Source organism: Myzus persicae, unplaced genomic scaffold (genome assembly GCF_001856785.1).
Source record: "Myzus persicae strain clone G006 unplaced genomic scaffold, MPER_G0061.0, whole genome shotgun sequence".
In the NCBI taxonomy this organism is placed as follows: Eukaryota; Metazoa; Arthropoda; class Insecta; order Hemiptera; family Aphididae; genus Myzus; species Myzus persicae.
In genome coordinates this window covers 1-15,041 of record NW_019101149.1, presented here as the reverse complement: position 1 = coordinate 15,041, position 15,041 = coordinate 1, and the positions used below count along the sequence as shown (strand labels likewise).

The 15,041-nt window shown below is 27.7% G+C and overlaps 1 protein-coding gene across 1 annotated transcript; it reads left to right on the top strand.

The window, feature by feature from the left end:
- Window positions 1–3,581: 3,581 nt before the first annotated feature.
- LOC111027962 lies at window positions 3,582–14,437 on the top strand (the record flags this gene model as incomplete). The annotated part of the gene is made up of 12 exons (XM_022306479.1): window positions 3,582–3,839; window positions 4,519–4,727; window positions 6,686–6,821; window positions 7,491–7,639; window positions 7,706–7,750; window positions 7,824–8,083; window positions 8,823–8,975; window positions 9,161–9,264; window positions 9,349–9,474; window positions 10,190–10,317; window positions 12,672–13,119; window positions 14,128–14,437. Coding segments are annotated over 12 exons (2,169 nt in total), but the record flags the coding sequence as incomplete, so codon positions are not given.
- Between the last annotated feature and the right edge of the window lie 604 nt (window positions 14,438–15,041).

The window sequence follows — 15,041 nt, the reverse complement described above, 5'->3', positions numbered from 1 at the left end:
CTAACTGAAATTTTAGATCGATTGCGACTTTGCAACTACTTCGACAAACGCCACGGATTGCATTATAATTTATACTACGTCAATATGATAAAACCATAGATACATAGTATATTAGAAAATTGTATATCAAGGAGGTCCGTGCTTGAGATTTGATCATTAATATAATGAAATTATTTATGACAATAACCAAAATAGTTAATAATTTTAAAATTTAAATTACAACAATATGTAAAGTACCTATTATTTTAATAATTAATTAAGGTGGTTTTTAAATATTCGAAGCACAAGCATATTTTTTTATGAGTTTATAAATAAAAATCTTATTGTAAATAAATGTGATTACTACTTTTTAGATTTAACATAAAGGTATTCAGTGCCCAATGTATCACATTTACCGTACATCGACTACCTATACCAACTATAGTTTGTAAAATTCCAAGTTAAATCTTTTCTCTGAATACTGCCGAGCACGAAATTAATAACTAATATTTTTTGTATTAATTTTGAGTGCATTGGTTAGGTACATTTTAAGCTATTCAAGATTATTTAAAATTTAAAATTTCCTTATTTCATTTCCAATAGATATTCAATTATCAGCAGAGCGACTTTCCCAGCTTTATAAAATAATTTGATTGTACGACGGCGTCACTTTAATTCGCGTTTCGACCACAAGCAGACGGCATAGTAATATTCGCATATTACTCAACGTTTATATAAACTAAAAATAAAAATTGTTGAATTTTGCAGGACATAAGGACTCCCGTTTACTGTACTACTGTAGTATTACTAGTATGTACAACACTATTTATATCTATTTAATCGTATAAATATATTATTATTCTGCGACCTGAATATGCAGTCGTCGTTTGTACTACAAGCGTATTTTTTTGTGTTGCACGCTCGGGAACAAAAAATATGCCCCTACTTCACCCGGGTAGCAAATTGTCCGTGACAATAAATTTTAATTTTGAGTCTAAAAAGTAAAATATGTAAGCCCCAAAATGATAGGTAATCAAACTTACGTATACTCTTCGTATATCGACTGTTTGAGGAATATATAGCTGTAAGGACATATTATCTGGAGTGCAAACGCCATATCGAGGAACTTCTTTCTTCATCTAAACCCGAACTGAAAAAATAGAGATTTTTTATAAAAATTACTTGAGTGGAATGTAATATGTGAGCAAATGTTTATTGTTGCCTTACACATTTCTCCTTTGTTCAATGAAATTGTTAGAATTGTGAATCGTCTCCGACGAGTGACGACGATCAGCTTTTGCCATAGATGATAGATATTATATTATAATATGTTGTTATCAGTTTTCGAGTTTTTGAATTCTTTGGATGACACGATACATTTTTTATTTTAGATTCCGAAACATAATATTATTCGGAGTTTTTAAATCTATACAATTCATAACACGGAACTCTGCGTACAGGCTATTTAGATACACTACTGTCACGAGTCCATTTTTTTGTCCAGCATCTAACAATATTGTTTTTAGTCTTAACGGATAAACTATTACATAATATAAAACTCTAGAAGTGTCGAGACGTGAAAAAAATTCAAAATTTGGCTTTGATATTTACAGAAGTAATAAAAAAATGGATACTTTAATCGTGAATAAAGTATTTTCAATGACACATTAGAGCCTAGAGTAAACATAATTATTTTCCTAAAATCTAAGTACAATTATTTTAATGATAATATAGATCTGTCTACCCAACTATAAATACCATTATAAACTCTTTATTATTTCATTAATATTAACAATTAACTTCAATAAATTTTGTTTTTTTGTTTATAACACAGTTTGTGATTTTTAAGCATTGATTGAATTAGAAATAAACTAGAAGGGAATGCAAAAGCATAAAAATAATTTTTTTTTCAAACTTGCTTTTCAAATATTTTTTTTTAATAACATAAGGTATTCCAACTTCTTTGTGTAACACAATAATTTTTTTTCTTCAAATTCAGAAACAGAATATTATTTGTAGTATTTAAATCTATACAATTCTTAACACGGAACTCTGCGTATGGGCTATTTGACCACACTACTGTCGCGAGTTCATTATTTTTCCTTGCATCTCACAATATTGTTTTTAGTTTTAAAGGCAAGACTATTACTTAAAACAAAACTCTAAAAGTGTCGAGACTTGAGAGAAATTCAAAACTAGGCTTTGAAATTTACAAAAGTAAAAAAGAATTTGGGTACTTTTATATCGTGCCCATAATATTCTATGTAGGATCGGCATTAATGTTTTATTAAACTATACTATTCTATAAATAGCGTGCAGTCACTGATGTATTTGCTAAAAAAAAATGGGATTATATACTAGCTACTACAATACTAAGTAATTAGTAACCACGATTAACTATAGTAATAAGTTATTAATAACTAATAGCTATGTATAGGTACACTATCTATAGCCGTGTACTAAGGCTTTCACTTAAAGGTTTTACTCAAAGTATATAATTTTGTAAAAGAAAACCATGACAATTTTAGGTTCCTACCTACAGACCATTTAACGGCTTAACATTAACAGTTACTTTAAAGTTTAAACGGCTTTAAACTAATTGAATACTAGTAATTAGTATTGGAAAATCGCTTTTTCCTGAACAGTGTTCTATATAATACATACTTATATCATAATATTGTATATTATACTTAATTGTAGTCCTTTTAACTATTAATATTACTAATATTAGTATTATGGACTTAATTTCTAAAAGAATCAAAACAGTTTTAAAATTTTACCAGGTATGTAAAATGCTAATATAAATAATTTATGAAATTTTCAATTGTCTTCGAGTATTATTTTTTGAATTACAACAAAACAATAAAATCGATTTTGTCAAAAATTGGTTTTGCGAAATAATTCCTATTATTCATTTATTGTATTGTTTTTCCTAACGCTTTCAAAAACTACTGGGAATTTTCACCTCCCGAAAGAACCAACTACATTCACTTTTCTATTAGAAAAGATCCTGATATATGGTATATGACCTTTATATGGGCTGAAGAATGAAGCTACTAACCGTCCCCGAGTCTTAATGAATTTACTGTTAAAACTTTAATTGAAAACGGTCTGGTAGTTATTCTGAGTTTATTAAGAACAAACAAACATTCATTTTTCTATATTAGAATATTAGATAGTGTTACAACTGTCATGGCTAACAATCCATTATATTAAAGTCTTTACTTTAAATAAATAAATAAAAAACATTAGATAATAAGTTGAATACCTACTTACCTAGTACCTACTAACTACTATAATATAATTGTTGAAAAGAAATAATTGTGTTTCTAGTAAAAACTAAAAAGAAAACCGGTTTGTATAAATATACAATCACATATTATGTAGGTAATATAATATAGGTAGGTAGGTAATTAACATTATACTATACCTAGTCTATTCTTCAAGTTAACATTTAATCAATTGTATAGATGGTGACATGATAGCGTTCAAATTTACAAAAGTTACCTATCGGATGTCTTTTATGTAACTGCATTTACCCAACGAAGCCATACCAACTGTATACCTACATATTTCTCATTTCTCTTCGTTATTCATATTGATTTCAATGTCATAACCCTAAGTGTTCAAATTTAAACAGCACTCTCCTATTATGCTGTAAAAATAAATTAAAAATAATGGCCGTTGCAAATATATTAAAAGCATCGCTTGTTGTCAGTTGTGTAGTATTAATTTTGTTTTTTATTATGTCATTCCAACAGTTAAACAGAGACAAAGATAAATTCAATAAATTCATTAAAATGTATAATAAGAGTTACATGAACGATACGGAACATAATATGAGGTTCAAACACTTTAAGGTGAGACAGTAACAGTATGTAGTACATTATACAAGTATTACTTATAAATAATGGGATATAATAAAATTGTATTACATAGTTTTACATATTAGCTACTGGGTTGCATAAATGATCACTTAACATTTAATGAGTCAGTAAAGAGCTAATGACCCTTAAAGACTTAAACACGATTTGAACTATGATTTGTTAAATGTTCATTCAATTTTAGTGAATCGTGTAAAAAATATATTTTTATACAACTTTAAATAATACATGTAAATTACCACTTTAAATTAACATTAATTTGATAATTTTATTTTAAAAAGCAGGTCCATGCAATGAGTATCACTGTAACTTGGTCTACAACTAAAGGGTTTATTATTATAAAATTTCCTATTTGCTCAAATAAGGGGGCTTGGGGGGACTTTGTCCTCACATTTTAAAAGTCAGTGTCCACTCAATACTAAGCATATACCATTTTTAGAAAATATTTTAGGAGGGGGCTTTATTCCCCGAAAAAAATGGGTTATTTTCGCCTATGTAACTACTTAGGTACCTATAATGAATAATGATATATTATTAGAAAAGAGACTGTATTTAAAAAATATTAAGATAGTATTTTAAGAAAATTATTGTTTTGTACTTTTATATAGCATACCTAGGCGTACAATAATATATTCATTTTCAATCATTCTTTCAGGAATCGCTGAAAACTATTCAACTTTTGAGTCAAAGATGTTATGGCTGTACCAATTATGGAATCACAGAGTTCTCAGATTTGTCAACAGAAGAATTTACAAAAATATACCTTAATTCAATTACTTCAAGGACACCGCGTAGTACAGGAACTTTTAGTATGGTGAGATCTAAACGATCTATTACAACAGCAACCTTATCAAGCATTGACTGGTAAATACCTAGATAATAGAAATATGACATTTTTATAAGTTATAAATAATATAATTTTTTCTAATAAGTGTATTAAATCATAATACTTATTTTAAAAATAACGGTTATAAGTTAGATTTGGAAAATATAATTTTAAACATATTATTTTAGATTCTGAACGAAGCAATGAGTATATTTATTTTAAAAATGATGAGTGTTTTTTGTATCTGTGTACACGATAAGAAGTCGATATAATTCTTTTCAACTTCAGTAATTTTTTTGGTGAAAAATTCAAACCTAGTTGGTGCATTCAAGAGGTCAAAATTGAAAATTTCCAGGAGTTTTCGAAAATCTTAGTATAAAACACAATTCGTTACAGCTCTGATAATTTGAAATATTTTAATAGCAGTGTTATAAATTATTATAACCATTTTGACATTTTGCAGTAGCTACTATTTATTTTTTTAATAATTATAACAGTTTATCTACCTAATTATTAATTAATAAGAATGACAATATCGATAAGCAATTTTTTGTGGCGAAAAAGTAACGTAGTAGACAGAAGTTATTTTATATTATGAGAGGAGCAGACAATGTATTGTTTTTTCAATGATGTGTGTTTTTTTAAAATATTTGTTGTGCACATGTACAGGAGAAGTACCTACCTATACATACTCGAAATAATGCTTCAATTTTCAACTTTGGTATCTTTTCTGGTGGGGAAGTGGATCTAGTTGTTACATTCAGGAAGTAAAACTAAACAATTTCCAGTAGTTTTCAAAAACACTGGGGGGGGGAGATGGTCAGTGGACTACTCTCTGCTGTACATTTTCAAAATGATAAATATTGTCAAAATGTAAACTTTAAATTCTTATAAAACAAAATTATACCAATGTATTTTTAATATTTTTCAACTGATATTGTAAAAATATCTCAGGAGCTTTGTAATAAATTGTCAAGCTTTTTGACGTAACAAATAAAATTGTACTGACATTTATAAAAGAAAAACTAAAAAAAGTTGAAAACTATGTTCGTAAACTGCTTACGAGTCAAAATTTTGAAACTTTCGATACAAAAAGAAAGTTTTATGAATTTCTAACTCAAAATATAAAATGTTCGTGATTCTTACGAATTTTGTCAACATTTGAATTTCAAAGGCCCATAAAAAATTATTGTGGACTTAAGCTTAACTTTTTTTTTAATATCCCCTAAAAACTTACGAGTTAACTTGTACTACATTTTCAAGTTTTTTGATCGAGTGAAAATTATTTATTGACATTAGTTTAAACAAAACTAATAATAATATAAAATTGTATATGCCTTTAAATATTTCAATAAGAGGCAAAATATATTGAAATATATACACACCGAAATCGATTTTGACAAAAAGACAAAATTTAGTTTCCTGCCACATTTAAAAACAATTATGAATTTTTACTTTTAATTCCCCAAAGTACTAACTAGATTCAGACTAGAAAATTGAAACATTTTTACTGCCCTACAGTTTTTTTTTCATAGACATTTTAAGTTCTAATTTAAACAAAGAATTTTAGTCGTTTTGTTGTAAGTTAAAAAAATATTATTTTTGGGTACAATAATTTGGAATTTTGATCTCTCGATTGCACCAATAAGATTCAATTCCTCGCCAGAAAAGTTGAAAGATCGATTCATTATTTCAACATTTTATCGTTTTACCCAGACTCAAATAAAAATAGATTCTTTCGGAACCCGAACCCCCGCCAGCTACGCCCTTGATTAATTATATCTAATTAAAATATGTGATACTAAAAATTATAATGGTTTTAAGTAATATAATAATACTATAATGTATTTAGTTAAATAATGTTAATATGTAAAAATAGTAACTATAGAGGGTACCTATAGTCAGTACACTTGTACTTACCTAATATTTATTTTAGCTTAAGCAATATTTGTTCTAAAAAAATAATAGCATTACAGTAACTTTATTTTTTTTCAAGGCGGGATAAAGGAGTTGTGTCTTCTGTTCGAAATCAAAAAAATTGTGGAGCTTGTTGGGCAATAAGTGTGGTAGAATTGATTGAATCTGTGTATGCCATTAAAACAGGATTGTTACAAACATTTAGTGTGCAAGAAGTGAGTAATTTAGAATAGCTGTTTTTCATAACGGACAAATTAATAATTTTAGTTTTGGTAAAATCGTCAAAAAAAATTATTTCATTGGAAATGTATAACAGATTTCATGTTATAAGTTATAAATTATAATAAATAGGTAATAAATACATTAAAAAAGCAGTTCTAAATTATTATGTTACACAATTATGAAATTTTTTATTATTTATTATTAGGCATAATAATTGTTAACATTGAACAATTAAATTAATTTAATTAATTAATTAAATTGTTGCATTTTTGCAAAATGTTGGTACATTCGACAAATCTATGTATTTTTGACAATTATTGGTATCATATTGATGCAGCATATTTTCACATATATGCAGGTTTATCTATATGTCGTTTTCCTTGTTTTTCACCTATAATTTAAGTTACATAGGTAGCTTAGAGCATTATTTAGTCATTTTAATAACATAATTGTTTAAGTCTTTGAAACATTATTAGTGCATAAGTCTATTGATTACCTAACCTACCACTATCATTTTCAAAAATCTATAAATTCAAAATTCAAAATTTTATTTCTATACGAAAATATACCCATTTATAATAAATGTATAACTATGTAATTCTATGTTATTGTGTCTTTATTGTTTTGTAAAAATTGTAAATAAACCTTTTGTATCATGTAAGATGTTAGATTGTTCGGGAGGAATAAACCAAGGATGTAAAGGTGGAAGTGTTGTATATTTACTCTTATGGCTGGTGGAAAATAACATTACTGTGTATAGAGAAGAAAATTATCCAACTGTATACAAAGATCAGATGTGTACACTTGATAAGTGCGTTAATGCAATTGAATCAATGACAATTTAAAAATAATAATAATGAAAAGTATTTTGTTACAGAACTTTTGATAAGGGAGTAAAAGTAAAATCATTTTTAACACTGAAGTAAGCCATTACAATTATATATTACATGAATTTGACTCAATCAAATACATATTGTACCATGATATCCATTTAGCTTGATGGATCGTGAAGATCTATTGTTATCCTATATATCGAAAAGCCCAGTTTCTGTTGCTCTTAATGCATTGCCGTGGCAGTTTTATGTCGGTGGCGTACTCAGCCAATGCGATAACAGTATGGCCTCGTTAAATCATGCAGCACAAATAGTTGGGTACAAACTTGGAGAAAATCCATATTATATTTTGAAAAATTCTTGGGGAACTAATTTTGGCAATGATGGATATATTCACGTAGCCATAGGAAACAATGAATGTGGTGAGTTATCTTAAATATTATGTTTTGTTCAGTAATATTTTACATTCAAGTATGTTATTAAATAGTTCAGTAGATATGAACATAGTTGTGACAGTCCACACAATAGGCCATGGCCCCTTTAAACCGGGCTTGAGTCATCGCATGTTTAACAAATAGAGACGTAGGTTTTTTTCTAATTTCAGTGCTATAAAATTGAAAAAAAAAATAAACCTTTTATACTTATTTTATCTATTGTCATACCTAATTTATTGCTAAATGTATTAAAAAAATAGAAAATAGTTACACAGTTAAAAAGTGTATAATTAATAGTTAATGTATCTAGCTATTTAATATTGTATTGTATTAATATATTAAAAAATATTTTCAGGAATTGGATGGGAAGTTGATGTGGTCACAAACGTTGTGTAGCCGTAATATCAGTTATTATAAAACTTATTCTTGCATGACAATGTATTTTATTATTTTTATCTAAAATAATTTATCCAATTAAAATAAGTACCTGTTGAATAATTGACTTCATGACCCACTAAATAATATTATACTGGATAATATATTGCACTTTATTATTACTAAATTACAAATCATATTATTTATTGTACTATAATTTGATATTCTATAATTGTAGGTAACAATTATTGTTATGTATACAATTATACAATACGTATATAATTTAAAATGTATTGTAAGGTAAACATATTTATAGAGTGCATGATTTAAATTTTTTCCATACTTTAGTAAGTATTGGTATCGGGAGAAGTCACTAAAAATATGTTTTTGAAAACAGTATGTTTCATAATGTTTTTAACTCTTTCCAAAATACAGTTTTCTAAACCAAATGGTACTACTAGTGCAGTATCATTTGACAGATTAGAAATGCAAACAAAAAAAGATAGTAAGTATATTATTGTTATGTTTTACAGTAGAAGTACATAATCTTAAACATTTACACTTTACAGTATGTTATATAAATAGTATACATAAGTAGCCACCTATTGTATATTTGTATGTACTATGACAGATTTCATATCGTAATTAATTAATCCTAAAATATTTTTTGTTAATATTTGAATATTTCAGAACCATCTCACGAAACAGAATGGATAGAAGAATGTAAATGTGTTATGATATCTGAATGTTTATCTGATGAAAATGATGCATCCATAGACATTAGAATAATCACAGTAAGTACTGTTATTATTTTTTTATACTTCTGTATAATATGAACATTTCATTTGTCTTGATGACATTTTTTTTTTAATATTTAGAAACCAGATAAATGTCCACCTGGAAAAGTGCATTGCTGTTCTGACCCATCGTTAGAAAACCCATTACTAATGTGTGGTAAGGTAACATTGCAGAATATTGATGGGATAAAAATCAGCTCTGATCAGGTACATAGAAAAATATATTTATTGTAATTTGTAATTAATTCATTAGTGTTTCATAAATTAGTACAATATGGAATATGGTACATTTTACAGATCATTCACTTAACTACAAATATTTTATACTTTTCCTTTTGTTTAACAATAGTGAAAACTTATATTTCACTAAATGTATTAGACAGAAATAGATATTACCTACGTTTTACAACTAAGATTTGTTTTAAATACATTTTACGATAGTTGATAAAATAGATTAACTGTTGTACCTATATGTTTTTTTTTGTGTTTTATGTATATTATGTTGACTGACAGTAGCATATTTACCGGGGGAGGGGGTGGGGTCCAGGAGTAGTGGACCCAACAGAGCCCTCAACCCCTCACTCCCAAAAAGGATAACTACAGATATTGAAATTTTAATTTGATATTAAGTTATATAGTACAACGTAGATGGTGTTTATACAACGTTAAGTATAACAATAAATAAATAAAAATTTTCTAATACTAACCCTTATAAAATGTTAGAATTAAAAAAATTGTTGGGCCCCCAAGAAAAAAAGTTTAAAATACGCCACTGTTGGCAGATTTAAATACGCCACAATAAATATGTTTGATATATTAATATATTATGATGATATTGTTAAAACTATTATTTTTAGCTTTTTAAATACTGCACAAGTATTAATATATAAAATGTAATCAATTTAATTTATTTTTACTACAGGCTAAATTTGGAGAATTTCCCTGGCAAGCTTTAATTTTAACAAATGGAAATTCATTCGTGTCAAATGGAGCGTTGATAGACAATAAACATATACTATCTACAGCTCATTTTTTGACTAGTTTCTCAAAGTAATGTAATACCAAATATTATATCTAGAACCTACGACTACTTATATATTATGTTAATTTTCAGTATCTTCTATCTGCAATTTGATAATTTTTGAAATAAGATATTAGTTATAACTGGGGGCCGGAATTATATTCTTTTAAAATCGCCAAAATAAGATGTTAATATTCTCTTAAAAAGTTGAAAATATTCTTCCAATATTCTTTAAAAATCATAATAAAATATGCAAAAAATATGCTTTTTTATTAATTTATTCTCATGAACTAAAAATATGCATTTATACGCAAAATAATACAAAAAAATTGATTAAATTGTATTAATAAGGTATTTTTAATAAAGACAATTTTTGAAAACAGTTGACAACTATATTTTGTTCCATGTGCTCTGGTGTCATATTTGTACGGCGCGCGGCGGTCTATTAATATGTTTGTATACGTGCTAAAGAACGTTTGATGCCAATTGAAGCCACGGGAGAATTTTGCAAATCAGTAATCATCATAGGCTGTGAAAAATTATCTCTAAGTTGAACTTCATCCGTTCAAAACTTTAGCTACCTTTTTTCAAAATGATGAGCCATCGATTTTTTGTTGAAGTTGATCAATTTTTATTTTTATTTTTATTTTATTTCCATTTTCTCTGGGTATTTTTTTAAGTAGACCAATTGTATTTGAAAGGGTCCGTGCAAGAACGAGATAACTCCATTTTTCAAAACTTTTCAGAAAACGATAATGTAATTTTAAAAATATTTAAATAAAGATAAATATAATTTGGAAATTAATTTAGATACATTAGACCACGATAAAAAAGATGCTGTAGTAATTGATTTGATTTTCTTAATTTCTTTGAGATGATAGCTAATATTAACCTACATTTTTGGAGTTATCTTGTTTTTTGGCCAGAACCATGTATTTATTATTTATTCATAATTTGTTTTAATACAAAAAAAATATTATTATTCATTCTATATTTTAGAAATTTGTTTTATTTATTGAAATATGATTTTATGAATTATTTTCAGACAAAAAAAACAAATTCTACTTAAATATTTAACTGTACATATCATTTTTGGAGTTATCTTGGTTTCGAACTTTTTATTTATCCATTTTTCATCAATTTGCATAAAACGAATAAAATAGTATTATTCATTCTAATTATATATGGAAATTTGTTTAATTTATTTAAATATAACTGCATGTATCATTTTCAGACAAAAATATAACATTTATAGTACAAAACAAAATAAATTTCACCCTGCAAAACTTTAATAAAAGTAACATAGTTATATAATCTGTTAAAATATGTAATGGTATATAATGAAATCATGTTAGCTTATAAATTAGTAATATTACATGTATAGGTAGTTAAAATTATTTAGTATGATAAAATAATATACAAAATACAGTGTAGACAACATTGGGTGCAAAAACCAGATAACTCCGGAGTTATCTGATTTTTCAACGGAAAAAAAAACCAGACAACTCCATTTACTTTATATCTCCTATACGAATGATCGGAATTGTCTCGTTCTTGCAGAGATATACTCGTAATTTTTTTCTTGATAATAAACAGCTAAAACCCCATTTTTCGAAAAAAAATGAAGTTATCTCGTTCTTGCTCGGACTCCTTTATTTTCAATTAGATTTATCGAATTAACAAGTGACACATTTGTGACAACAACAAGCGACTTTTCTAACCTCTTGATCGATATTTCAAGAACAAAAAAATGGGCCTTAATAGATATTATATCTTTTTCTATGGTTTCTAAGTCAAAAGCTGTTTTACATTAAGTATGGATTGACTGGGAAATTGTTGACTCCTTGCTACTTATACTCACTTATTCCTTTATTACAGCAGTACATTACTAATTAGGGCATAATGATCATACGAAATACGATGGTTATATTACGTGTATAAATATATAATATATCAAAATCAATAATATCATATCAGTATATCACTATTATCCAACGTATAATTTACGCCACTGCAACAAAAAATATCGAATATCTATAAAAATGTATCGATATATTCTCTGATATTCTTTATTATACAAAATATTCTTTTATCTTGAAATATTTTCAAAGATGCAAAAAAACTTTTGCCATTAATTAACCTGTTTCATGATTTGTGAAGATTTCAAATCCCCGTCTGACTGCATAGGCTCAAAAAAAAAATATGCAAAAGAATATAATTCCGGCCCCTAGACATATAACATTTAACCTTTAGAGGTACCTTGACCCTCCTCTTGGATCCGTCTCTGGGTGAGACGTCCCTCTGCGTATATATGAATATATGACACAAAAACAATTTCGATGGTTAAAAAAAAATAAAAACGTTTCGGTCGTGTGTATTACAGAAATTTCAGCTCTCTAAAAGTACGGTTGGGCGACTGGGATATCTACAGGGACGTGGAGCCACGGCCTCATGTTGAAAGGCCCGTGGCCAACATCGCGATCCACCCCGACTATTCGCCGTCCAACATGCACAATGACATCGCGGTGATCACTCTGTCTGGCCCTCCGGTGCCGGCAACCGACCACGTGGGCCCTGTGTGTTTGCCGCCGAAATCGCCACCAGATACCGTGTCACCCCGCCGCCGGTGGACCGATTGCCAAGTGTCCGGTTGGGGTGCGGAGAGCTTCGACCGGCCGCGGTACCCAGGCGTGCTCAAGAAGGTACCAGTACCTCTGTGGGACCTTCAACGGTGCGTCGAGAGTCTCAGGACCACGAGACTCGGTGCCACGTTCAAGTTGCACTCGGGGTTCTTGTGCGCTGGTGGAGAGGAGAACGAAGATGCGTGCAGGGTGAGCGAAATCAGTGAATTGCAATATGATTGTTACAATACAGACAGGCATGTTAATTTGAATATTTTCTAACACTATTAAAATTTCCCAAAAAGGTAGGTAATGAGTTAATTAAGATTTTAGTAATTATTACTATATTCACTATATTGTAACCTGTGGATGTATAATTTAATTAACAAACTATTAAATAAATCAATTCATTTACGACCGCATTCGATCTGCAATATTCACGTACATATATTATTATTGTATACCAATATAGGTAATAGGTATAAATATAGTTATACTTATATAATACGCCATTATGGTGACATTGATAAAAGATATACATTTTCATCAAATTTAATTTCTAAATTCAATAAAATATTAGGCATTATAAAGGTATTACTTGCCTAAGGAAATATAATTGATTGTATGATATTTTTGAATTTCGGTGAACATCGTTTCGTGATATAAGTACATTTTTGTAACTTGGAAACAAATTTCGAATTTTATGGAAATTATAAGTTGTACTAGACAATTTGTAGTATATAATAGATAGTTATTTATATTAACTCAAAATGTCGCGGTCGGCTAGGTAATAAATTCATTATTCACAACTTCTTTTTTTCTCTGTTCATAATCTTAAATAATAACTCAAAACAATTTTTCGGCATTTTAAATTATTGTTAAATCTGTCAGTCTAACTCAATTGTATTTGTTTTCCTTTTTTCTCCATTTATTTTGATCGATTTTTCTTGTTTCTTTGACAAGTGAAAACTGTCTCCTCACAGACCTCACGAATAAAACTTCTTGGTTTTCAAGATGTTTATTTAAGGACACTTTTAAAACGATTGTAAATTTGTAAGGTATATTTATATCAAATTTTGCCCGGTCGTTGGGGAACTCAAATTTCTACTTTATATGCTGTATAATGTATATTATTGGTATAACATTATCTACGACATACATTTAACCATTTAAGACTATTTTAATAAAATATTATTTACCGATGTGCTCTATGTATAGGGTGATGGAGGTTCGCCTTTAGTGTGTGAACATGATTCAGTTTCACATCTCATTGGTCTCGTATCTTGGGGAATTGGATGCGGAAGTCCATCAATACCTGGTGTTTACATTGATGTCAGCACGTATATCACTTGGATTGAAAAACAATTATAAAATGAAGAAATTTGGTTTTTTTGTCATAAATATTATTTTATTAGATCTAGTGAGGCAAAATCTAGATCCTAACCCAACCTAAGACCGATTTGAAGTTATTTATGCTATTCTGTCTGTACATTTTTAATAATAAAAAATGTATTAATTTTATTGTTTATATCTTTATTCAGTATATTTCTTTGATTAATTGAATTTCCACTTCATCGAAATATTTAGACTAATTTTATCACAATGCATAGAGTCTAAATAAAAATAAAATCAACTATTTTTAAATATTCGTCGTAAAAAAGTTTATAATACTATCATTAATAAAAATAAATTAATCCAATAAAATTAATAAAAATAAATTTGCTTTATTTGATTAATTTATTTTTATTCATTTTACATTATAAATTTATTTATTTATTTTTATAAGATACTAACTTGTTATCAAAATTTAAAAACATGTTTTTAAAAGTTTAGCTAGGGTAAAATTATAAAAAAAAAATTTGATGGGGGGTATGGGCGCCAACAAAAAATGAATTTTAAGAATCAAAAAAAAAAAATTATAAAAAAATATGATAGAATTTAAATTTAAAAATAAAAATGGGAAGGGGGGCATGGGCGCCCGCAGGCAAATGAATTTAAAGAATGAATTAAAAAAAATACTATGAAAAAATGTACATTAAAACAAATGTTGAAGACTGCAGTCTATAATATCTGCAGTATTTAAGTATACTAACCTAAACTCATAGCTTTATGCTAATTTATGCTTAATTATG